This window comes from Pseudophryne corroboree, chromosome 10, assembly GCF_028390025.1.
Source record: "Pseudophryne corroboree isolate aPseCor3 chromosome 10, aPseCor3.hap2, whole genome shotgun sequence".
NCBI classification, from domain to species: Eukaryota; Metazoa; Chordata; class Amphibia; order Anura; family Myobatrachidae; genus Pseudophryne; species Pseudophryne corroboree.
In genome coordinates, this window is record NC_086453.1 from 280,773,689 (window position 1) to 280,799,288 (window position 25,600).

Below are 25,600 nucleotides of genomic sequence, written 5' to 3' on the forward strand. Positions count from 1 at the left end.
AGGAAGAAGCTCCGCCCCTCAGTATCCATGACAATATTTATACTAGCGGGGGTAGGGCTGTGCCAACGGCATCATATGCCCCCTTTTAGCCAGTGTGAGGTATTTTCTTGCTGCCCAGGGCGCGCTCCCCCCCCCCCCGCGCCCTGCACCCTGCAGTGCCTGTGTGTGTGGGCCCGCCAGCCGCGCCGCACCTCAGCCGTCACTTACTTACTCACCTGTCTTCTGACTTCTGGCTCTGTGAGGGGGGTGACGGCGTGCTGTGGGAGTGAGCATCTAGACACGGCTAGCGTTCAGTTCCCTTCAGGAGCTAATGGTGTCCTGTCAGCCAGAAACAGAGCCATTAAACTCTGAGGAAGTTGGTTCTGCTTCTGCCCCCTCAGTCCCACGAAGCAGGGAGTCTGATGCCAGCAGATCTCCCTGAAAATAAAAAACCTAACATAAGTCTTTTCAGAGAAACTCAGTAGAGCTCCTCAGAGTGCATCCAGTCGACCTGGGCACATTTCTAAAACTGAGGTCTGGAGGAGGGGCATAGAGGGAGGAGCCAGTTCACACCCAATTAAAAGTCTTTGGAGTGCCTATGTCTCCTGCGGATACCGTCTATACCCCATTGTCTTGATGCCATCCCCAGCATCCTCTAGGACGTATGAGAAACAAGAAAAACACAACACATGAACCTCTCAACTGCCAACTGACAGTGGCCGATCATTTACATACAGATATTGAATATTCTAGAACAGTTTTAAAACTCGGTCCTCAGGACCCCACACCGTTCACATTTTTCAGGGCACCTGGCAGTTGCACTGTGTAACACCAACTGTCACAGTAGATGGCACCCAATGGAGCTATTCAATTGTTGCTCCATTCGGACATGATTAGCTGCCTGCACCTGCATTTCAGATCACGAGCTGAAATGAGAGAAAAATTACCCGTTTGGCCATCCAAACAGGGCTTTTCATGTTGCACCCATTACTTTGGTTGGGTTTAGCTTCTTTACACAGCTGAACATGACCTCTCTGGGTGCACTGATGTGATAACCCCCCCCACAAAAAAAACTAAAGAAAAATCTGCATCCACATACTTATATGCTGGGGGCCGCCCAGAACAAGGCAAGACCACCCAGCATGTGCGGCGCCGCTCCACAATAGAGGTCGACCCCTGCCTGCACAGCCTGGCTACGTAGGCAGGGGCACCGCCAACATGTTTCCATACGCAGGAAACACAGGCGATGTCATAGGCTGGCCCCGACATGCCTGTGTTTCACAATCTCCACCCCCCCAACGCCGCCCCTGGATACCCATCACCTGTCAATCACCATGCGATTGCATCCTTCCGGGATGCGATCGCAGGGTGAAGGGTCACGCAAGCGCACTATGGCCGGTGAGCTTGTGAAGAACCTATGGATGCAGCCGCTGCATGCGAATACATTGGCTGCGTCCATCTCTGAATAAGACCATATGTTCCCCATTAAATAAGGGTAAATATTATCTCAAGAACTGGAGACAATTCGGAAAAACCTTTTAATTCCGCAAACCCCAAAATACCCTAAATTCGTTCAAATAGCCTGGGCAGCTAAACATTTTTTTTCTCTACTGGGCTGTGTAATTGTTACAAATGATACACCTGAGCACATGCATAGTTGCATTTCCATCCATTTCTGCATAGCACACAGTTGCGTATACGCAACCACACATAACTTTGTCTACATGATAATACTCCAGTACATCTAGTTCGTCCCAGTTGCCCAGAGGCAAGATAAATAAATATATATATATATATATATATATATATATATATATATATATGAAAAAAAAACAAATGAAAATAGGCGCCTCCTAGTGTAATATTGTCAAATCTTAGGTACCTTTCACCAATAGCCACACTCTAGTGAATTGAAGGAGTACCGTATTAGGTGGAATTCCAACCACCTGATGATAAGTTGTGTATCACTCTGTCACGAATCTGTTATCTCCCTTGGTATCAGTATCGTCTAGGCAGGAAATAACTTGGTGGTGTTCTGACATATGACCAGTCTCATGCATAAAAGATAAAAAGCAGGAGCACCAATAGTGTAATACGTTTAAAAACACATTTATTAAAACAAAATTCCTAGGTATGTAGTTGCCCGTACCATATGAAATAATAAAATCAGCTTATCTGTAAAATGTAGTCTCAGTCCACAGGATAAGGTTTATCCTGTGGACTGAGACTACATTTTACAGATAAGCTGATTTTATTATTTCATATGGTACGGGCAGAGCCGGCGCAAGCCGCTCAGCAAAGGGATGCAGTGCAGGGAGGCGCCAAACTGAAGAGGCGCTCAACCTCTCCCTGCTCTGCATCCCTGCTGCTGCCAGCTGCCGCTGCGCCTGTCACAGTGGATGACAGGTAGCGGCGCTGGCAGCGTGCAGAACGGCTCCCTCCCTCTCCTCCTCCCCAGAGTGTGTGTATTCCTCCCCAAAGTGTGTATGCAGTGTGCGGCCTCAGCCCACACACTGCGCCGCTAACATCCCGATTCCCGATCTGCTTAGAGGGTGGGGGCATGGCCTAATCGCGGGAGCCGTGGCCACGACCCTTTCGGGTGTTTCTTTTTAAAGTCCTAGCTGCACAGTGCAGGGTGGGTGCAGTGCCCGATCCCTGAGCCCCCCAGCCCTCAGCCAGGATCATTTCCTGGGGGGAGTGTGATCACTGTGATCACACTCCCCCCACTCACCCATACAGGAACACACAGTGAGTGGATCAGTATTAGCAGCAGCAGCAGCCTCTCTGCCGCACTGCAGCACAGCACACTGCAGCATGTGCTGTGCTGCCAAGATGAGAGCTGCTGCTGCTGCCCAGTAAGGTGGGAGTGTAGCGGACCAGGGCCCCCTTCGGGCCCCTCCATAAGTCCCAGGCCCAAGTAATTAGTACCCGCTCCCTCCCCCTCGTCACTGACAGCATACTAAAGAGTAGTGATGTGCACCTGAAATTTTTCGGGTTTTGTGTTTTGGTTTTGGGTTCGGTTCCGTGGCCGTGTTTTGGGTTCGAACGCGTTTTGGCAAAACCTCACCGAATTTTTTTTGTCGGATTCGGGTGTGTTTTGGATTCGGGTGTTTTTTTTCAAAAAACCCTAAAAAACAGCTTAAATCATAGAATTTGGGGGTCATTTTGATCCCATAGTATTATTAACCTCAATAACCATAATTTCCACTCATTTTCAGTCTATTCTGAACACCTCACACCTCACAATATTATTTTTAGTCCTAAAATTTGCACCGAGTTCGCTGGATGGCTAAGCTAAGCGACACAAGTGGCCGTCACAAACACCTGGCCCATCTAGGAGTGGCACTGCAGTGTCAGGCAGGATGGCACTTCAAAACAATAGTCCCCAAACAGCACACGATGCAAAGAAAAAAAGAGGCGCACCAAGGTCGCTGTGTGACTAAGCTAAGCGACACAAGTGGCCGACACAAACACCTGGCCCATCTAGGAGTGGCACTGCAGTGTCAGACAGGATGGCACTTAAAAAAATAGTCCCCAAACAGCACATGATGCAAAGAAAAAAAGAGCTGCACCAAAGTCGTTGTGTGACTAAGCTAAGCGACCCAAGTGGCCGACACAAACACCTGGCCCATCTAGGAGTGGCACTGCAGTGTCACGCAGGATGGCCCTTCCAAAAAATACTCCCCAAACAGCACATGACGCTAAGAAAAAAAGAGGCGCAATGAGGTAGCTGTGTGACGACTAAGCTAAGCGACCCTAGTGGCCGACACAAACACCTGGCCCATCTAGGAGTGGCACTGCAGTGTCACGCAGGATGGCCCTTCCAAAAAATACTCCCCAAACAGCACATGACGCAAAGAAAAAAAGAGGCGCAATGAGGTAGCTGTGTGACGACTAAGCTAAGTGACCCTAGTGGTCGACACAAACACCTGGCCCATCTAGGAGTGGCACTGCAGTGTCAGACAGGATGGCACTTAAAAAAATAGTCCCCAAACAGCACATGACGCAAAGAAAAAAAGAGGCGCAATGAGGTAGCTGTGTGACGAGTAAGCTAAGCGACCCTAGTGGCCGACACAAACACCTGGCCCATCTAGGAGTGGCACTGCAGTGTCAAGCAGGATGGCACTTAAAAAAATACTCCCCAAACAGCACATGACGCAAAGAAAAATGAAAGAAAAAAGAGGTGCAAGATGGAATTGTCCTTGGGCCCTCCCACCCACCCTTATGTTGTAAAAACAGGACATGCACACTTTAACGAACCCATCATTTCAGCGACAGGGTCTGCCACACGACTGTGACTGAAATGACTGGTTGGTTTGGGCCCCCACCAAAAAAGAAGCAATCAATCTCTCCTTGCACAAACTGGCTCTACAGAGGCAAGATGTCCACCTCATCATCATCGTCCGATTCATCACCCCTTTCACTGTGTACATCCCCCTCCTCACAGATTATTAATTTGTCCCCACTGGAATCCACCATCTCAGGTCCCCGTGTACTTTCTGGAGGCAATTGCTGCTGGTGAATGTCTCCATGGAGGAATTGATTATAATTCATTTTAATGAACATCATCTTCTCCACATTTTCTGGAAGTAACCTCGTACACCGATTGCTGACAAGGTGAGCGGCGGCACTAAACACTCTTTCGGAGTACACACTGGAGGGAGGGCAACTTAGGTAGAATAAAGCCAGTTTGTGCAAGGGCCTCCAAATTGCCTCTTTTTCCTGCCAGTATACGTACGGACTGTCTGACGTGCCTACTTGGATGCGGTCACTCATATAATCCTCCACCATTCTTTCAATGGTGAGAGAATCATATGCAGTGACAGTAGACGACATGTCAGTAATCGTTGGCAGGTCCTTCAGTCTGGACCAGATGTCAGCATCAGCAGTCGCTCCAGACTGCCCTGCATCACCGTCAGCGGGTGGGCTCGGAATTCGTAGCCTTTTCCTCGCACCCCCAGTTGCAGGAGAATGTGAAGGAGGAGATGTTGACGGGTCGCGTTCCGCTTGACTTGACAATTTTCTCACCAGCAGTTCTTTGAACCTCTGCAGACTTGTGTCTGCCGGAAAGAGAGATCCAACGTAGGTTTTAAATCTAGGATCGAGCACGGTGGCCAAAATGTAGTGCTCTGATTTCAACAGATTGACCACCCGTGAATCCTGGTTAAGCGAATGAAGGGCTCCATCCACAAGTCCCACATGCCTAGCGGAATCGCTCTGTTTTAGCTCCTCCTTCAATGCCTCCAGCTTCTTCTGCAAAAGCTTGATGAGGGGAATGACCTGACTCAGGCAGGCAGTGTCTGAACTGACTTCACGTGTGGCAAGTTCAAAAGGTTGCAGAACCTTGCACAACGTTGAAATCATTCTCCACTGCGCTTGAGTCAGGTGCATTCCACCTCCTTTGCCTATATCGTGGCCAGATGTATAGGCTTGAATGGCCTTTTGCTGCTCCTCCATCCTCTGAAGCATATAGAGGGTTGAATTCCACCTCGTTACCACCTCTTGCTTCAGATGATGGCAGGGCAGGTTCAGGTGTTTTTGGTGGTGCTCCAGTCTTCTGTACGCAGTGCCTGTACGCCGAAAGTGGCCCGCAATTCTTCTGGCCACCGACAGCATCTCTTGCACGCCCCTGTCGTTTTTTAAATAATTCTGCACCACCAAATTCGAGGTATGTGCAAAACATGGGACGTGCTGGAATTTGCCCAGATGTAATGCACGCACAATATTGCTGGCGTTGTCCGATGCCACAAATCCCCAGGAGAGTCCAATTGGGGTAAGCCATTCTGTGATGATCTTCCTCAGTTGCCGTAAGAGGTTTTCAGCTGTGTGCGTATTCTGGAAAGCGGTGATACAAAGCGTAGCCTGCCTAGGAACGAGTTGGCGTTTGCGAGATGCTGCTACTGGTGGTGCTCCAGTCTTCTGTACGCAGTGCCTGTACGCCGAAAGTGGCCCGCAATTCTTCTGGCCACCGACAGCATCTCTTGCACGCCCCTGTCGTTTTTTAAATAATTCTGCACCACCAAATTCGAGGTATGTGCAAAACATGGGACGTGCTGGAATTTGCCCAGATGTAATGCACGCACAATATTGCTGGCGTTGTCCGATGCCACAAATCCCCAGGAGAGTCCAATTGGGGTAAGCCATTCTGTGATGATCTTCCTCAGTTGCCGTAAGAGGTTTTCAGCTGTGTGCGTATTCTGGAAAGCGGTGATACAAAGCGTAGCCTGCCTAGGAACGAGTTGGCGTTTGCGAGATGCTGCTACTGGTGCCGCCGCTGCTGTTCTTGCAGCGGGAGGCAATACATCTACCCAGTGGGCTGTCACAGTCATATAGTCCTGAGTCTGCCCTGCTCCACTTGTCCACATGTCCGTGGTTAAGTGGACATTGGGTACAACTGCATTTTTTAGGACACTGGTGAGTCTTTTTCTGACGTCCGTGTACATTCTCGGTATCGCCTGCCTAGAGAAGTGGAACCTAGATGGTATTTGGTAATGGGGGCACACTACCTCAAGCAATTGTCTAGTTCCCTGTGAACTAACGGCGGATACTGGACGCACGTCTAATACCAACATAGTTGTCAAGGCCTCAGTTATCCGTTTTGCAACAGGATGACTGCTGTGATATTTCATCTTCCTCGCAAAGGACTGTTGGACAGTTAATTGCTTACTGGAAGTAGTACAAGTGGTCTTCCGACTTCCCCTCTGGGATGACGATCGACTCCCAGCAGCAACAACAGCAGCGCCAGCAGCAGTAGGCGTTACACTCAAGGATGCATCGGAGGAATCCCAGGCAGGAGAGGACTCGTCAGACTTGCCAGTGACATGGCCTGCAGGACTATTGGCTTTCCTGTGTAAGGAGGAAATTGACACTGAGGGAGTTGGTGGTGTGGTTTGCGCGAGCTTGGTTACAAGAGGAAGGGATTTAGTGGTCAGTGGACTGCTTCCGCTGTCGCCCAAAGTTTTTGAACTTGTCACTGACTTATTATGAATGCGCTGCAGGTGACGTATAAGGGAGGATGTTCCGAGGTGGTTAACGTCCTTACCCCTACTTATTACAGCTTGACAAAGGCAACACACGGCTTGACACCAGTTGTCCGCATTTCTGTCGAAATAATTCCACACTGAAGAGCTGATTTTTTTTGTATTTTGACCAGGCATGTCAATGGCCATATTCCTCCCACGGACAACAGGTGTCTCCCCGGGTGCCTGACTTAAACAAACCACCTCACCATCAGAATCCTCCTTGTCAATTTCCTCCCCAGCGCCAGCAACACCCATATCCTCATCCTGGTGTACTTCAACAGTGACATCTTCAATTTGACTATCAGGAACTGGACTGCGGGTGCTCCTTCCAGCACTTGCAGGGGGCGTGCAAATGGTGGAAGGCGCAAGCTCTTCCCGTCAAGTATTGGGAAGGTCAGGCATCGCAACCGACACAATTGGACTCTCCTTTGGGATTTGGGATTTCGAAGAACGCACAGTTCTTTGCTGTGCTTTTGCCGCAAATCTTTTCTTTTTTCTAGCGAGAGGATGAGTGCTTCCATCCTCATGTGAAGCTGAACCACTAGCCATGAACATAGGCCAGGGCCTCAGCCGTTCCTTGCCACTCCGTGTCGTAAATGGTATATTGGCAAGTTTACGCTTCTCCTCAGACGCTTTTAATTTTGATTTTTGGGTAATTTTTTTACTGATCTTTTGTGTTTTGGATTTTACATGCTCTGTACTATGACATTGGGCATCGGCCTTGGCAGACGACGTTGATGGCATTTCATCGTCTCGGCCATGACTAGTGGCAGCAGCTTCAGCACGAGGTGGAAGTGGATCTTGATCTTTCCCTATTTTTTTAACCTCCACATTTTTGTTCTCCATATTTTAATGCGCACAACTAAAAGCCACCACAGGTATACAATGTAGATGGATGGATAGTATAGTATTATATTACTTATGGACGACGAGTGCACTGATGACACAGAGGTAGGTACAGCCGTGGCCTACCGTACTGCTTATATATATAATATACTGTATATAACGGACCTGGTGGACACTGTCAGCAGACTGCTAAACTAGTATGAAGAAAAAAAAACCCACCACAGGTAGTTATACAATGTAGATGGATGGATAGTAAGTATAGTATTATATTACTTATGGACGACGAGTGCACTGACGACACAGAGGTAGGTACAGCCGTGGCCTACCATACTGCTTATATATATATGGGCAGTACGGATGGTGTAATGGTTAGCATTACTGTCTCACAGCACTGAGGTCATGGGTTCGATTCCCACCATGGCCCTAACTGTGTGGAGTTTGTATATTCTCCCCGTACTTGCGTGGGTTTCCTCCGGGTACTCCGGTTTCCTCCCACAATCCAAAAATATACTGGTAGGTTAATTGGCTCCCAACAAAATTAACACTAGCGTGAATGTGTGCGCGGGTACATGTGGTAGGGAATATAGAATGTAAGCTCCACTGGGGCAGGGACTGATGTGAATGGGCAAAATATTCTCTGTACAGCGCTGCGGAATATGTGTGCGCTATATAAATAAATAATAAATAAATAATAAATATATAATATACTGTATATAACGGACCTGGTGGACACTGTCAGCAGACTGCTAAACTAGTATGAAGAAAAAAAAACCCACCACAGGTAGTTATACAATGTAGATGGATGGATAGTAAGTATAGTATTATATTACTTATATATATATAATATACTGTATATAACGGACCTGGTGGACACTGTCAGCAGACTGCTAAACTAGTATGAAGGAAAAAAACCCCACCACAGGTAGGTATACAATGTAGATGGATGGATAGTAAGTACAGTATTATATTACTTATGGACGACGAGTGCACTGACGACACAGAGGTAGGTACAGCCGTGGCCTATCGTACTGCTTATATATAATATACTGTATATAATGGACCTGGTGGACACTGTCAGCAGACTGCTAAAGTAGTATGAAGAAGAAAAAAAAACACCACAGGAGTGTTTTTCAGGCAGACAAACGTATACTGGACTGGTGGTCACTGTCAGCAAAACTGTGCACTGTACTCCTGCTATAACTGCTCCCCAGTCCCCACAATTAGGCAGTGTGAGCAGTGCACTCAGCACAGATATATCATGCAGCAGTGCAGCACACTGAACACAGATATGGTGGAGCGTTTTTTTCAGGCAGAGAAACAAAGGATTAAACTAACTCACTGGTGGTAAACCCTGCACTGTACTCCCTAACAGCTGCTCCCCGTCCCCAATCCTCCCCACATAACTAAGTCACTCAGTTTACTCTGTTCTTTTCTAATATAACGGAGAGGACGCCAGCCACGTCCTCTCCCTATCAATCTCAATGCACGTATATAGAATCCGAATCTCGCGAGAATCCGACAGCGGGATGATGACGTTCGGGCGCGCTCAGGTTAACCGAGCAAGGCGGGAGGATCCGAGTCGCTCGGACCCGTGTAAAAAAAAGGTGAAGTTCGGGCGGGTCGGATCCCGAGGATCCGAACCCGCTCATCACTACTAAAGAGCCATTGGAGTAATGGAGCCTGCAAGAAACCGGCGAAGAAGAGAGGAGGAGCAGCGCCCGAGCCGGGACCTCCTGCAGGTACCGGGGCCGCACTGTGGAGGGAACGAGGGCTGTACCTGGCATAGGGGGTCATTCAGAGATGAACGCAGATCGCTGAATACGCAGCCGGATCTGCGTTCATCTCTGCACATGCTCAGGGCCGCCCAGCACAAAGCAAGGCTGCCCAGCATGTGTAGCGCCACCTGCCGATGCATCCGCAATTACATTGCCGATGCATCTGATGTAAGATTGACCCCTGGCTGCGCTGTCAGCCGCCTTTTTTTTCTTCTTTTTTTCAGACACTGCTATGCGGTGTAATGTGACTGACGGACACTACTGTGCTGTGTAATGTGACTGACGGACACTACTGTGCGGTGTAATGTGACTGATGGACACTACTGTGCTGTGTAATGTGACTGACGGACACTACTGTGCTGTGTAAAGTGACTAAAGGACACTACTGTGCTGTGTAATGTGACTGACGGACAATACTGTGCTGTGTAATGTGACTGATGGACACTACTGTGCTGTGTAATGTGACTGACGGACAATACTGTGCTGTGTAATGTGACTAACGGACACTACTGTGCTGTGTAATGTGACTGACGGACATTACTGTGCAGTGTAATGTGACTGACGGACAATACTGTGCGGTGTAATGTGACTGACGGACACTACTGTGCTGTGTAATGTGACTGACGGACACTACTGTGCAGTGTAATGTGACTAAAGGACATACTATGTGGTGTAATGTGACGAGCGAACAATACTGTGCAGTGTAATGTGACTAGCGATCAATACTGTGCAGTGTAATGTGACTAGTGAACACTACTATGCAGTGTAATGTGACTAATGGACACTACTATGCAGTGTAATGTGACTAACAGACACTACTGTGCAGTGTAATGTGTGTAATGGACACTACTATGAGGTGTAATGTGACTAGCGAACACTACTGTGCGGTGTTATGTGAGTAACGGACACTACTGTGCAGTATAATGTGCGTAACGGACACTACTGTGCAGTATAATGTGAGTAACGGACACTACTGTGCAGTGTAATGTGACTAGTGAACACTACTGTGCAGTGTAATGTGACTAACCGACACTACTATGCTGTGTACTGTGACTAACGGACTCTACTGTGCGCTGTACTGTGACCAACGGACACTACTGTGCGGTGTAATCTGACTAGCGAACACTACTGTGCGGTGTAATGTGACTAGCGAACTCTACTGTGCGGTGTAATGTGACTAATGGAAACTACTATGAGGTGTAATGTGACTAGCGAACACTACTGTGCTGTGTAATGTGACTAGCGAACACTACTGTGCGGTGTAATGTGACTAATGGACACTGCTATGAGGTGTAATGTGACTAGCGAACACTACTGTGCGGTGTAATGTGACTAGCGAACACTACTGTGCGGTGTAATGTGAATTGGTACTATTCTGTGGCCCCTATATTTTTGGCGCTTCCCCCTGCTGGGGGAAGTGGCATATGTAAAAGGGTGCTCTACTTGGCGCAAAGTGTAAAAGGGTGCTCTACCTGGAATAATGTGTGACTGGCTCTACCTGGTGCAATATGTAAAAGGGGGCTGTATCTGGCGTAATGTATATAAGGGGCACTACCTGGCGTAATGTATATAAGTGGTACTACTGTGTGGTGTAATTTTGAATGATGGAGACTACTGTGCGTCATAATTATTTTACGCCCCTATATTTTATGTAATTTTTTTATGACCCTATATTTATGGATCTTGAGGGGGGGGGGGACCAAAATGTCTAGTTATAGCTTTGAGGATGAGATCGGTCACATTTGTATTTGTAGAAAGGCGCAAAATTGATAGTTTGCAGGAGGGCGCCGAACACCCTAGCACCGGCCCTGGGTACGGGCAACTACATACCTAGGAATTTTGTTTTAATAAATGTGTTTTTAAACGTATTACACTATTGGTGCTCCTGCTTTTTGTCTTTTATGCATGAGACTGGTCATATGTCAGAACACCACCAAGTTATTTCCTGCCTAGACGATACTGATACCAAGGGAGATAACAGATTCGTGACAGAGTGATACACAACTTATCATCAGGTGGTTGGAATTCCACCTAATACGGTACTCCTTCAATTCACTAGAGTGTGGCTATTGGTGAAGGGTACCTAAGATTTGACAATATTACACTAGGAGGCGCCTATTTTCATTTGTTTTTTTCAGAAATTTGGAGCTACTGTCTGAACAACATACCTATTGGAAAAAAGGCGGGTACCCCTAAAAAGGATAGGGGGAGTGTTTTCAAGAATTTCAACATTTACGATATACTAAAAGGGATTATCCATATACAGAGAAAGGAGTAGCGCCTACTGTCACCCTTCCCAGATAGATATATATATATATATATATATATATATATATATATGGAATAGAAAAAGATTCTCGTGGGAGCCAATACGCCTTTAGTATGACAATATTATTCACTTGACTGACGCCGAGATTTCACCTGACTTAATGATCAACCCCCTCTTAATGACCACGAGGAAAGTTTGGTTATCTTTGAGACACAAATACAAACTACACAAACATATATCCATCCACTTGCCCTTTTTAAATAACCCGGGCTTCCAAAATGGAGAAGCCGCCTCCCCCTTCAAGGAATGTAAAACCCTGGGAATATGTAACATAGACCAACTCCTTAATCCTAAATCCCATAAACCATTAACATATGTAGAGGCCCTATCTAAATTCCCTGATATTGGTCCACAGAATTTTGCTTTTTTTCAAGCCCAACATTATATAAGTAAAATTTCCAAATTGATACCCACAACTGATTGGGGGAACCAATTAGATTACATATTGATGAGACCAGAACAAGCTAAAGGGGCTATCTCATTCTACTATAAACAGTTCCACACCGCACTAGACCATTCGGTATACAAAACTGGAATAGCACAATGGTTGGAACACTTCCCCAATCTAGAAGTAGAGGGGCTATTAAGCATGCTACATTTTTCAATAACCACGTTTCCAGCCGCCAAATACACTGAAATGTACCTAGGCATATTCCACAGATCCTACATTTCTCCCCACAGGGGATTCATGATAGGCCTACTAGCTGACTCTTCTTGTCCGAAGTGTGGCCACCCCTCTGCCGACCTATATCATTGCTTCTGGGCCTGCCCGCTTTTGAGAAGGTTCTGGTTAGCAATATGGCGCTTTGCTTCTCAGCGATTAGTGAGTTACACTCCCCTTACACCGGAATGGGCCATATTTGGAATTATACCCCCTGGCATTAGAGTTTCCAAACCTGTCAGGAGATTGTTGTTGGCAATTTCCTCGGCAGCTAGGAAAGCTATCCTGCAAATGTGGGTCCATAGCTCTGCTCCGACACTGGAAATGTTTAGGGACAAACTTTTTTTTATCTGCCATATGGATTGGCTGGAGGCCTCACTGCAAAAAGAGTCTCGCACGGAAATCTTTTTTGAAACATGGGAGAGTTTTGTTGAAACACTTCCTATACACACTAAGGAGGCCATTGGTCAATGCTTTCGCAACACACTTTGGTATGAAACCAGGCACGGATAGAGACGGGGGCGATGGGGGCGGTCGCCCCCCCTAGCAAACTCCGTCCGACAGGCAGACAAACTGTCTGTGAAGTCCTGCTCCCTCCTCCCTCCTCCCTTCCTCACTCAGCTGGCTGTCAGCTATTGTCAGTGGCGCCGAGCCGAGCTCCCAGACGCAGCATCTCACAGCAGGTGCCCTTCCTCCCCACTCACCCCTTTGGCCTGGACGGCAGTAAATCAACATATTTTGTTGATTGAGACTGCTTTCTTGTGGCATCTAAACAGTGCTGATAAGACGAGGTCAGGAAGTGGCTGTGTGCTGGGGGCGTGGCTACAGTTACATGACAGGCCTGTGGGCTAATAGAAACAGTATAGTGTTGGGAGGGTAGAACCTGTTCTGTGTACACTGTACACAGGAAGAGGAAGCATAATGGAACTGTGCGTTCCATTTCTTTCTGTCCTGTGTTCCACTTTACTTTGCTGCACAGAGTGAGAGCACACTGCATTCCTGCACCCAGAGACCAGCCAGAGGGACTATCCTGCCAGTCTGCCACAGGGACCATCCTGCCAGTCAGTCACAGGGACCATCCTGCCAGTCAGTCACAGGGACCATCCTGCCAGTCAGTCACAGGGACCAGCCTGTTGCAGAGGGGCCATACAACCGGTAAGAGATCTTATTGTTAAATTCCCTAGGCAGGGTATTACAGGTTTAGTCTCCCATATGTACAATACGATAAAGGGTGTCTGTAATACTGTAGGTGCCCTTATACAGTAGGTTTTAAAACATACCTTGTATTTCATAATGTTAAAAATGACATATCACGTCCTATATTAAAACTATAGAGACGAGCGTAAAAGTACAGAAAGTGTGTATAAAAATACTATACAAAAAAACCTGTGTCTGCTAATTTGTCCTCTATTTGGTTAGTTTCTCATAAATAACACCGTACACATTCTATGAAGTATCAACTTGGAATTGTCTTCACCATATAATTAACCACCTACAAGGTGGCCCCGCTGTAGTCTTACAAATAAGTATTAGTTACAACTGTCTTCAAGTTCCTGTATATTATTGGTCCTATAATATGCATCAAATAGTTTATATATCACTGGGAGAGATCCAGCGCTACTGCATATGTAGGTTGTTCATAAATAGGCCACTTCGGATACAGCAGATGTCACATCTCACAGCATACGTCTCATTAGGCTCATTCAAATGTACCCAAAATGGATGGGATAAGAAAATATGGGGGGGGTCATTCCGACCTGATCGTAGCTGTGCTAAATTTAGCACAGCTACGATCATCCACACTGACATGCGGGGGGACGCCCAGCACAGGTTCTATCCCGCCCCGCATGTCAGTCCCAGCCCCGTCGTAGAAGTACAAAAGCATCGGCGATGTTTTTGTACTTCAGGAGTAGCTCCCGGCCAGCGCAGCTTTTGTGTGCTGGCCGGGAGCTACTCGTCGCTGCCCGGGTCGCAGCGGCTGTGTGTGACGTCACACAGCCGCTGCGGACCAGCCACACCTGCGTTGGACGGACCGCGCCTACAAAACGGTGACCAAACGCCGCCGTGCCGCCTCCTCCCGGCCAGCAAACACCTCTGCCTGTCAATCAGGAAGAGTCGATCGCTAGGCAATGACAGCCGTCGCCTGTCAGCCATGCGCCGGCGCACTGCGGCGCATGCGCACTTCTGACCTGATCGCTACGCTGCGATGAATGGCAGCATGCGATCAGGTCAAAATGACCCCCATAGTGAAGTACTGTTTAATAATTTTAAAATTTCACATGACAAAAACATAAACTCCACACAGATCACATGTATTTCCAGTCCCACCCCCCATAGCAAGACGACCCGCCAAATTACTTGGTTGGGAAAGGCAGCCTCTAAGGTCCAAAGCCGGATCCCACCTGGGAAGGACCCGTTTCCAATTCCCAGGTGGGATCCGGCATTGGAGATGTGTAAGGGGGGGTGGGTGTAGTATGTTTTGCCGGCGGTCGGGTTACCGGCGCCCAGCAACAGGCGCCGGGATCCCGACCGCCGGCATGCCGACAGCTGGGCGAGCGCAAATGAGCCCCTTGCTGGCTCGCTACGCTTGCCACGCTGCGGGCACGGTGGCGCGCGTCCAGGGGAGTTGCGAACCCCCAAGAGGGAGAATAGTTGTCGGTATGCCGGGTGTCGGGATTCCGGCGCCGGTATACTGAACAGCCGGCACACTGAATACCACCCGTAAGGGGTAATAATATGCCACTTGTTACCATTTGTATCAATAAATGTTGGTAGTATCCCAAAGATCTCTGATTGATACAATTATTCTAAGTAATTATAGTTATTATCACATTTATACTATTTATCATCTTAATATAAGGTGCTTATATAGAGTCAGTCAATCATCAAGGTTTATAATACTGTATTTCATAACAATGTCAACATATCATAAAACTTGATTGACTGACTCTATTTCAGCACCTCATATTAAGATGAGAAATAGATGAGAATAATTACTCCAGACATTTGTTTTAATTTAATATATTTTTTTGCTATACCCTAATATTAGGGGATTACAACCTTTTATACTTTAGGTATCACAACTGTACATGACGTGTCATAAATTATGATGAACATATCTTTGGAAGATGTAATATTGGGGAACTTTGATTTGATGTGTTGTAGAAGTGATTATTATACCAAACACCCACTAACAAATCCTAAACCTGCTTGGCTGGCAATATATCCCTACCAGCTATTAGGGTGTCATTTATAATCAAGGGATCTCTCCCACTGATATATAGACTGTTTGATACACATTATAGGACCAATATTATGTAGAAACTTGAAGACAGTGGTAACTACTACTTATTTGTGAGACAACAGCGGGGCCACCATGTACAGTAGGTGGTTAATTGGGAAGCAGTCACTTTCCCGGCATATAGGATCCCGGCGATCAGGATACAGACGCCGGAATCCCGACAGCCAAGGAAATGCCAGCAGACGGAATCCCGAATGGGGCCCCTAATTCCTACTCGGGGGGTTGTCCACACCACCCCCCAAGGGGGAATTTAATAGTGTGGCGAGCAAAGCTCACCACCAGGCCTGGAACGTGGTGAGTGCAGCGAGTCCGCAAGGGGACACGCTGCTGTCGTCACTGGGACTCTGGCGTCGGTTGTTTGTTGCTTTCATTGTTGTTATTTATAGCTATTTAGTGTTTTGCTTAAAATAAAGCAAATAAACTTAAAATATATTTATTTGTGTGATGGAGGAATTGGGACTGGATAGGGGAGGAGTCAAGACTGAAGAGGGGAGGAGTTGGGACTGGATAGGGGAGGGGTCAAAATTAAACAGTAAACCGCCCCCCCTAAAAGAAAAGTCTAGATCCGACCCTGTATGAAACCAGGGTCTTTCTTGGAGACCCTCCCATAGAACTTGATGGCGCTAGTTAGATACCCCGATGTGTTCCCATCTCTCTGTGAATATACGACATATTTATAGAGGATATCTGGTATTTTTGAATTTTATGCAAACCGCTTGTATACTGACTCCTTTTTAAGTCATATATTGTATTTGGTAAACACCATGATATATCCGTCTGTCCTGCTGTTACATTCTTAGACTGATACTTACAATGTCATTGTATCTATTGTTATTTTATTCAAAGAAATGCTTCAATAAAGAAAGAAATGTTTAAAAAAAAAAGTTTTTATTCATACACAAACGAACGATATTTGTAACCTAAAAATTCGTCATTGGTACAAATTTCTAAAAATTCAATAAAACAATATAACAATCTTATACATAAACATTTTTCAGTTGATGTGAGGAATTTACAGTCAGGTGATCACAGTCACAGTCGCGATATTGGGTTAATAAAGCCTTTACCACAAGCATCTGGTTGGAGACACATCTCTTTCAAGTTCTGACTGTGATCACCTGACTGTAAATTCCTCACATAAACTGAAAAATGTTTATGTATAAGATTGTTATATTGTTTTATTGAATTTTTAGAAATTTGTACCAATGACAAATTTTTAGGTTACAAATATCGTTAGTTTGTGTATGAATAAAAACTTTTAAATATTGTCATACTAAAGGCGTATTGGCTCCCACGAGAATCTTTTTCTATTCCATATCTACTCTTACCTTATCTGACAGAGGGTATTTCATAGTGGTTTGAGATTAGTGGTATAGCGCAAAAAAAGGGTTACCTTTTGTTTTATATATACACACACACACACACACACACACACACACACACACACACACACACACACACACACCTCTCTAAATAAAAAAGCATATATATTTAATTGTCATTTATTTTAAATTACACATTTCTTAGGAGTCATACACAGAATTAGAACCCAATATCTGTTACACTGAAGGCAGACACTTTACTGATACCCCTTTCACACCGCCAATGACGGATCCCACCCGGGAATTGGAAACGGGTCCTTCCTGGTTGGGATCTGCACTGGCTTCCCCGACCTGGCAATATGCCGGTATGGTTGCCATAGCAGCTGGGGGCGGAGCCGGCACTGGGAGATGAGATCATCTCCGCGCCTCCTCTCCCTGTTGTAGTGAACGTATCCCGGGTCGCATCAACCCGGGAGCCTGTTCACGCTGACATTGACCCGGTATTCAACCCGGGAATAACACTTTATTCCCGGGTTGAATTACTGGGTCAGGCCACCCGGGATTTCAGCTATGGCGCTTTCACACCGCCCGCTGACCCGTGTCGACCTGGCAATATGCCGGGTCGATACCGGGTTATTTGTGCGGTGTGAAAGGGGTATAATAGAGATATTTCCTCCTGCATAGCAAGCCTGCAGATTCTAACTATTACAATTGTTAGTTCAAACCCATTGCAACTAGGCAGATCTATGTAGTGTGTAGGCACACAATACATAGATCTGCTCAGTCACTTGTAATGCTGATTATTTCTCTGACAATTATTTTACAAGTGTCATGCCCAGGACTAGAAATCATGACCTATTACACTGGAAGCAGGCACCTTACTGATGGAGCTATTTGCTCCTGTACATGAAGCATGAGAATTCTAAGTAATTATGAGAGAAGTAACTTCATATAGTTAAAATTCTCATGCTTCCTATACAGGAGCAAATAGCTTCATGAGTAAGGTGTCTGCTTCCATTGTAATAGGTCGTGGGTTCTAATCCTGGGTAAAACACTTGTCATAGATAGCACCGGCTCAGGGCTGTCTTAACAGCAGTGTAGGCCCCTGGGCACAGCAATGTACTGGGCCCCCTACCCATCCTCCAGTGGTAGGGGAGGGGGGTGCTATCAGTGGCAGCTTTGAAGTCCCGCGGGTGGTAGGGGGGTGTTCTATCTTCCGCTAAGCATGTAGGACCTGGAGCAGTCATTTCTGCTAATTACTCCTTTACTGCACAAATGGGGCTAAACTGTAGAAAGGGGCATTGGGCTGAATGAAGAAGCCCTGGTACATGACTTTTAGAGTGGTAGGGGGTGTTTAATACGTAGGGGAGGGGTGGATAGTGGAGTGGGCTTAGTATTTATAATTTTCTGGTATGAGGGCAGCTTGCTTGACTGCAGATATCTCAAGTTCCTGAAAATATATTTCTTAGCTTTGAATGGGATAAAAAACTAGAGAGTCACACTTTTCACAAGGTACTGGGGAATTAGGGCTCAGAGTTCAGGTGCCAGAGCAATTCAGCAATGAAAACCTAAAACTGCATATTAGGCGTGTGGAGCTGAAGCAGGGACCAGCTGCTTGAAGGCTGATTTTTCTGGTTCTGGGCATAGTAGAGACAAGCTGCCAGTGTCCACCAAAAGGAGAGAGTTGCAGCTTTTGGATTATACCCTCAGAAAAACTCTAAGTTAGACAGAACCCGAGATATCTGGCTGGGAAGAGCAATTAACAGGCTTGGATGGGGACCACTACTTTGAGGTCGGATATCTCCGGTTCCCCATGGCCGATTTTAAAAAATCTGGTACCCCTGGAAAGAGGGGACCCTCAGCTATCAGCCTATGGCCCTTATACTCCTGGGGCCCTTGGGCAAGAGCCCATTGAGCCCATACGGAAAGACGGCCCTGCACCGGCTATTAATTAACTTAATTGAATGGTGTCACTGAACACACCAAATGGGAAGAGAGGTGCCCCCCTACAGGTCAGGAGCCCGGCGGCAGCCGACTCCGTTGCCTCCCAGAGTTACGCCTCTGAGTACATCCCAGTTACGCCAAATTAGTTGCATGCAGAGATGTGACTGAAGTACTACAACTCTGCATTGCCTGTACTTGCGCACGATTGGTACCAGAGCATACCAAAAACACCCAAGATACAGTCTGCAGACAGGAATACGTTAAACTCTGCATTAGCTTTTTTTTGTGTGTTTTCAGATATTTTTGGCCAAAATACTGAAGTTCCTTAATATTGACTCTCAGCTTGTTGTAAGCTGATAAGCTATGTGATAGATATTAGGCATGTGGTATGTTAGGTCGACAGCTATCATGTTGACAAGATTAGGTCAACATGAGAATATCGGCACTGTTGCAAAGCAAGCATATTAGCATATTGACAGTAACCATGTCTACAGTGATGACATGTCAGCATGATATCATGATGATCTAGCGATCACTTTCCTGTTCCCGATGGCTGCAGAGGCTCCTGTGCGGCTTCTGGGTCACGGCAATCATGTGACCATCACTTCTGCCACTGACCTCAGAGGGTGTACCCTAACCGGGATGCAGTCAACTTACCGACAATCAAAATCCAGACGGTCAAAATACCGACAGCAATTGGCCGATGGTCAAAATACAGACAAGGTCAAAATACCGACATTTAAAATACCGACAGGGTCAAAATACCGACATGTAAAATGTTGACAGGTCAAAATGCCGACATGAGTTTTTCATTATTTTTTAATTGAAACCGACTTGTTCATACTTTACCATCCCAGTGGACCTGGAGGGAGAATGTAATAGAGTGCCGAGCACAGCGAGGCACCGTACCCGAAGCCTGGCGAGCGGACGCGGTACACTTATATGGCGTCCATGTCGACCAATGTCGACATACACACCAAAACACTATGAAAATCTCATGTCTGCATTTTGACCTGTCGACATTTTACATGTCGGTATTTTGACCTTGTCTATATTGTAAATGTCGGTATTTTGACCATGTCGGTATTTTGACCGTCGGTCAATTGCTGTTGGTATTCTGACCGTCGGTATTTTGATTGTAGGTATTTCATACCGATCTCTCCTGACCATCCCTCAAATTGCCTAACCCTAACCTCCCAGCAGCCCCTAACAGGCAGCCTAACCCTAACTACCCTCTAGTGCCTAACCCTACTACCCCGCAGCCTAAACCTCCCCACAGTGCATGAACCTAACTGTCGGCATCCTAAGAATGACAACTTTTCACATGGCAACATTTCATGTAAACACTGTGAACATGACAACATTCAGAGGATGTCAACATGTTGAACTATGTTGATATTCTAGTGTCGATATTGTGGTGTCTACATTATGAATGTAGACATGGTAACTGTCGACAATGTTACTGGATTCCGATAATAGATCTGTCCCTTGGTCATAAACTGAATATCTGAAGAATATAATTATGTACGAGAAGTAGATATGACTCATTAATGAGCAGGCTCTGTCACTATCTCTATACTGTATGATAATAGGAAATGTATTACTGTCTCGTAATTGAAAATTACGAGACAGTAGCGGATTGTCTCATTTTTTGGCAGCCTGTGTGCTCATTTATTGACTTCTAAATTGTTTAGGAAAGTGCATTTCTGCCTTGCCCATGTAATCAGTTAGCAAAACCCTCAGACATAAATGATTACTGTGCATTTGTATAGCCCACAGACTGGCAAAGGTACACAACATTCAAGAGCTGGCATAAGATTGTCACGTACCATCTGTGGAGGAGTGCCCACCCTCATTTCCACATAGTACCCTTGACCAGACTTTCCTCTCAGATTGTCTTTCATGTCCATGAAGTTGATGTCTTGTCCCATCTCATCCTCTGTAAACCGCTTGGCTCTGTTAGAGAGAACTGCTCCAAGGCCTGGATAATTTTTCAGGGGTACTTTGATGGCCACCTGCCCGGGAACTGGCAGGAAGCTGGGTAGCAGTACCAGCAAGAGGCTGCTGGCACGTGCAATCACCAGGATCTCCATATTTCCACCCTGGAATCTCCAAGTCAGGGAATCCCCAAAACAGGTACCTCTGTCTAACAGAGCAGCAGCAGCAGCAGCCTCAGAGTCTTCAGTGTTCCATGTCAGCTCAGACCTTGTCTCTCTCCTCCTCCTCCCTCTTCCTGAGGATGAAGGATGCTCTGGTCTAGAGACTTGCAGGGAGGAGGACCAGGAGGATTGCTTCCTTGCACAAGGCCTGAGAATAAATCCCTGCCCCCTCCCTCACCATGGCTGAGGGCTTACTTCATTCCAGGGTCTCTCACCCTCCCTCTCAGCCCCTCTCCTGTTGGTGCCAGGCTGAATTGTCGATCTCCCCCTCCTTGTCTCTACAGTGAGTTGCGGAGGAGGATAGATCCTATGATGCTGTAGGAGGAGGGGGCTTGCTGCAGCTCTATGGGAGATGTAGTTCCTGCTGCTGGCACAGGGACGCAGACTGTGATTCCTGACCTGTGATGCTGCTGATGCTGATACACTGTAACATTCCTGGGGAACTGGAGGAAGTCAGGTGGCCACATATCTCTTATCAAAGGGAACTCTCCATTGTCTCACTCAGTTCCTTTCCAGAGTTTATAAACATAGGTGTGTGTGTGTGTGTGTGTGTGTGTGTGTGTTGTGTGTGTGTGTGTATATATAGGTATATGTGTGTTTGATGTATATATCGTGTTGCTAGAAATTACTATTGGCTGATTGCGTAGTATGCTGCTTTCACACATGTGACCTGGGAATTAGCCGAATCCAGCGCGCCTGCAAATTCCTGGGTCTTAACTCCGTGATATCACTTTCACACTGACAGAAATAACCTGGGCTATTGCATGTGAACGCACAGCAACACGGGTTTTTGCTCAGTGTGAAAGGGTCCAGTTTAAATAACCTGGCTAGCGACCAGTGTTGTTCACACGATCGACACGGGTCGCAGTGCAGTATGAACGGGTAACCCTGGTCGATGTGACCCGGGACTAATTTATAGCATAGAAAAGCTGTGCTTGGGGACAATCACATCTCCAAGCGCCTACACTGCACATGTGACCAATGATGCGGCTGACCCGGTTTATTGCCGTGTCCAGCCCTTTAGTCTCTAAGGGGTACAGGTGCAACCCGGCTTTGCATTATGAAAGGGGTATGACTCTGGTCGGGAGTAGGGTCGTGGACCCACCGCTTAATCCTGGGTCGTTTGTTTTTTCAGACCTGTCTAATTTCCGGGTTGATGAGCGTTCACAGGCAAAAACCGGGGACTTTTGTGCTAGTGATACCCCTTTCACATCGCAATGCCGCATCGCACCCGGGAATTGGAAACGGGTCCTTCCCGGGTGTGACCCGGCATTGGACCATTACACATTGCTTCCCGACCCAGCAATATGCCAGGTCGGGTTGCCATCGCAGGAGGGAGGCAGAGCCGGCATCGGGGGCGGATGCAGTGGCTGCGCTGGGAGATGAGATTACCTCTCCCTATGCAGTGAACGTGTCCCGGGTCACATCGAAGTGGATATTACACATCCTCACAAACTGAACAGGTAGAAGTATGTCATGTATTAATGGGCATCAATCTAACAGCTGCAGCCAATAGAAACCGATAGTATCGATAGATTTGATAAGTATATAGAGCCTAATTCAGACCTGATTGCTAGCAAGCGATTTTTGCACTGCTGCGATCAGATAGTCGCCGCTAACAGGGGGAGTGTATTTTAGCTGTGCAAGTGTACAAACGCATGTGTAGCAGAGCTGTACAAACAGAGCCTGCAAACGCATGGACACGACTGCGTTTTTCCAGACACTCCCTGAAAAAAGTCAGTTGACGCCCACAAACACCTTCTTCCTGTCAATCTCCTTGCAATCGCCCGTGCGAACTTCGATCTGCTTTGTATCCGTGCGACGCGCCTGCGCATTGCAGTGCATGCGCATTTTGGACCTGATCGGCCGCTGTGTGAAACGCACAGCAGTGATCAGGTCTGAATTACCCCCATAGTACAGGAACTGAATGCAGGCTCTTTGCAAAGCATGTACTGGTAGAACATCTCCTTTACAGTACATATGCCAAAAAAACCAAAAACTGGAGTTCACAAAAATCCATACACCTATTCCTAATTTATTTATACCTTGAAATGTGGTTTATTACTGCAGAATATAACTTGTAAAGTGTTAATGATAAAATCATTGTCGTCCCTGTAATCTTTGCCAGTTATATCCATCCTAGGTAAAAGACTACATATCCCGTCATGCTACGGGCGCAAGTGGCGTCACGCACTAACTTTAGAATGACAGACGATAAATTTAACAAACCGGTGTCAGCGCTGGAGGTTGTAAGCCTATCCGAGAGCGCAGTGGGCGGGCTCAATCCGTTGCCAAGCGGTGAGATACCGGAAGTGGATGCGGTCGCTAGTGCAGGGCAACGCAGGCGGCGTCCCTGGAAGCGGGGTTGTTGTTGCATGGGACAGCGCCTGAGGCAGAGGTAGGTGCATGTAAGCGGTGTTTCTGGATGGGGGTGTGCGTATATAACATGTAGGCTCTGCTGCTGTGCGCACCCGGTATGTTAGCCCTCTGTAAGAAGCATGGGTGGCCTTGCTGCAGTCCTGAAACTGCTAATTACATTGTAGACCTAGAAATAGTGGGCTTGTTCTAATATCTCAGGGGGAGAGGGGTTAGAAAGTCTCTTTCCTAAAAGCTAAGAAACATCTTGCACTACTAAAATGTCAAACAAAGAGCGGACTAGTGCGAATAAAATAAATATATATTTTAAATACCCACCAATATAATTTTCTCCCGCATTGGTTATTGCAATAGTCTCCATACTGGTCTTATCAAAAAGAGACTCTCACTACTGCAATCCATTCTGTATGCAGCAGCGAGGCTGATCTTCCTCGCTAGACGTTCATCGTATGCGGATCCCACCTGTCAGTCCCTCCATTGGTTACCTGTATTCTACCGTATTAAATATAAAACACTTTTACTCACACACAACACTTTTATATAAAACCCTTTTACTCACACACAACACTTTTACTCATACATAAGCTGTACCAACCACAGGGCTATGTGAGTGAAACCCAGTGCTAAGCGCTGGGCACCAGTGGCGCACGCAGGGGGGAAACCCCCCTGATGAGCCGCATTTTCTTTTTGAGACGGAGACAAAAAGCTGCGATTGCGGGAGCGGAGCTGCAGCAACCCGGGGGCCGGGTGCTCCCTCCGTCATCACACGTCCACCCCTCAGCTCCCAGCCCACTGTGTATATGTAAGTTCGAAATCTTTGTTTATGTGTGTATTTGCATGTTATGTACAGTAAGTATGTGGGTTTCTGCTTGTGTATGTACTGTATGTATGTGTGTCTGTTTGTGTATGTATATATGTATGTTATATATGTACTTTATATATACAGTGGGGCAAAAAAGTATTTGACCAGCCACCGATTGTGCAAGTTGTCCCACTTAAAAAGATAAAAAGATGAGAGAGGTCTGTAATTTCCATCATAGGTACACTTCAACTGTGAGAGACAGAATCTGCCCCCCCCCCCCCCCCCCCCCCGATTTTTAAACTTATTTGTATATTCTTGCGGAAAATTAAAATTTGGACAATCTAAAAGTTTAACTCAATACTTATAACCTCGGTTATATTATAATTTCTCTAACGTCCTAGTGGATGCTGGGGACTCCGTAAGGACCATGGGGAATAGACGGGCTCCGCAGGAGACATGGGCACTTTAAGAAAGAATTTAGATTCTGGTGTGCTCTGGCTCCTCCCTCTATGTCCCTCCTCCAGACCTCAGTTTGAGACTGTGCCCGGTCGAGCTGGGTGCTGTTCAGTGAGCTCTCCTGAGCTTGCTGTGAGAAAGTATTTTGTTAGGTTTTTTATTTTCAGGGAGCTCTGCTGGCAACAGACTCCCTGCATCGTGGGACAGAGGGGAGAGAAGCAGCCCTACTCTCTGAAGCTAGGTCCTGCTTCTTAGGCTGCTGGACACCATTAGCTCCAGAGGGATCGTACACAGGATCTCACCCTTGTCGTCTGATACCAGAGCCGCGCGGCCGTCCCCCTCGCAGAGCTGGAAGACAGAAGCCGGGTGAGTATGAGAAGCAAGAAGACTTCGAAATCGGCGGCAGAAGACTCCGTTCTTCACTGAAGTAACGCACAGCACTGCAGCTGTGCGCCATTGCTCCCACACACCTCACATACTCCGGTCACTTTAAGGGTGCAGGGGGGGGGGGGGGGGGATGTACACATCAAGGTATCTTTAACTGATGGTGTCCTTAAACCTTTATGGAGTTTAAACCGGTGTCTTTCACTCTCTGGGTGCAGACCAATCAAGTGATATTCCCACAGAG

The 25,600-nt window shown here is 46.8% G+C and overlaps 2 protein-coding genes across 4 annotated transcripts in view; one reads left to right on the forward strand and one right to left on the reverse strand.

Annotated features, from left to right (window-relative positions):
- BACE1 (beta-secretase 1) overlaps positions 1-21,767 on the reverse strand; it is an 84,429-nt gene extending 62,662 nt beyond the window's left edge. The window contains exon 1 of the mRNA XM_063943317.1: positions 21,009-21,767. Within this exon, the coding sequence (XP_063799387.1) occupies positions 21,009-21,272 (264 nt within the window). The 5' untranslated portion in view covers positions 21,273-21,767. The remainder of the gene's footprint in view (positions 1-21,008) is intronic.
- Positions 21,768-23,582: 1,815 nt separating this feature from the next.
- The window catches only part of CEP164 (centrosomal protein 164), a 264,993-nt gene continuing 262,975 nt past the window's right edge, over positions 23,583-25,600 (forward strand). For all 3 annotated transcript variants that reach the window (XM_063943313.1, XM_063943315.1, XM_063943314.1), the window contains exon 1: positions 23,583-23,736. The gene's annotated coding sequence lies outside the window, so the exon portion shown is untranslated. The remainder of the gene's footprint in view (positions 23,737-25,600) is intronic.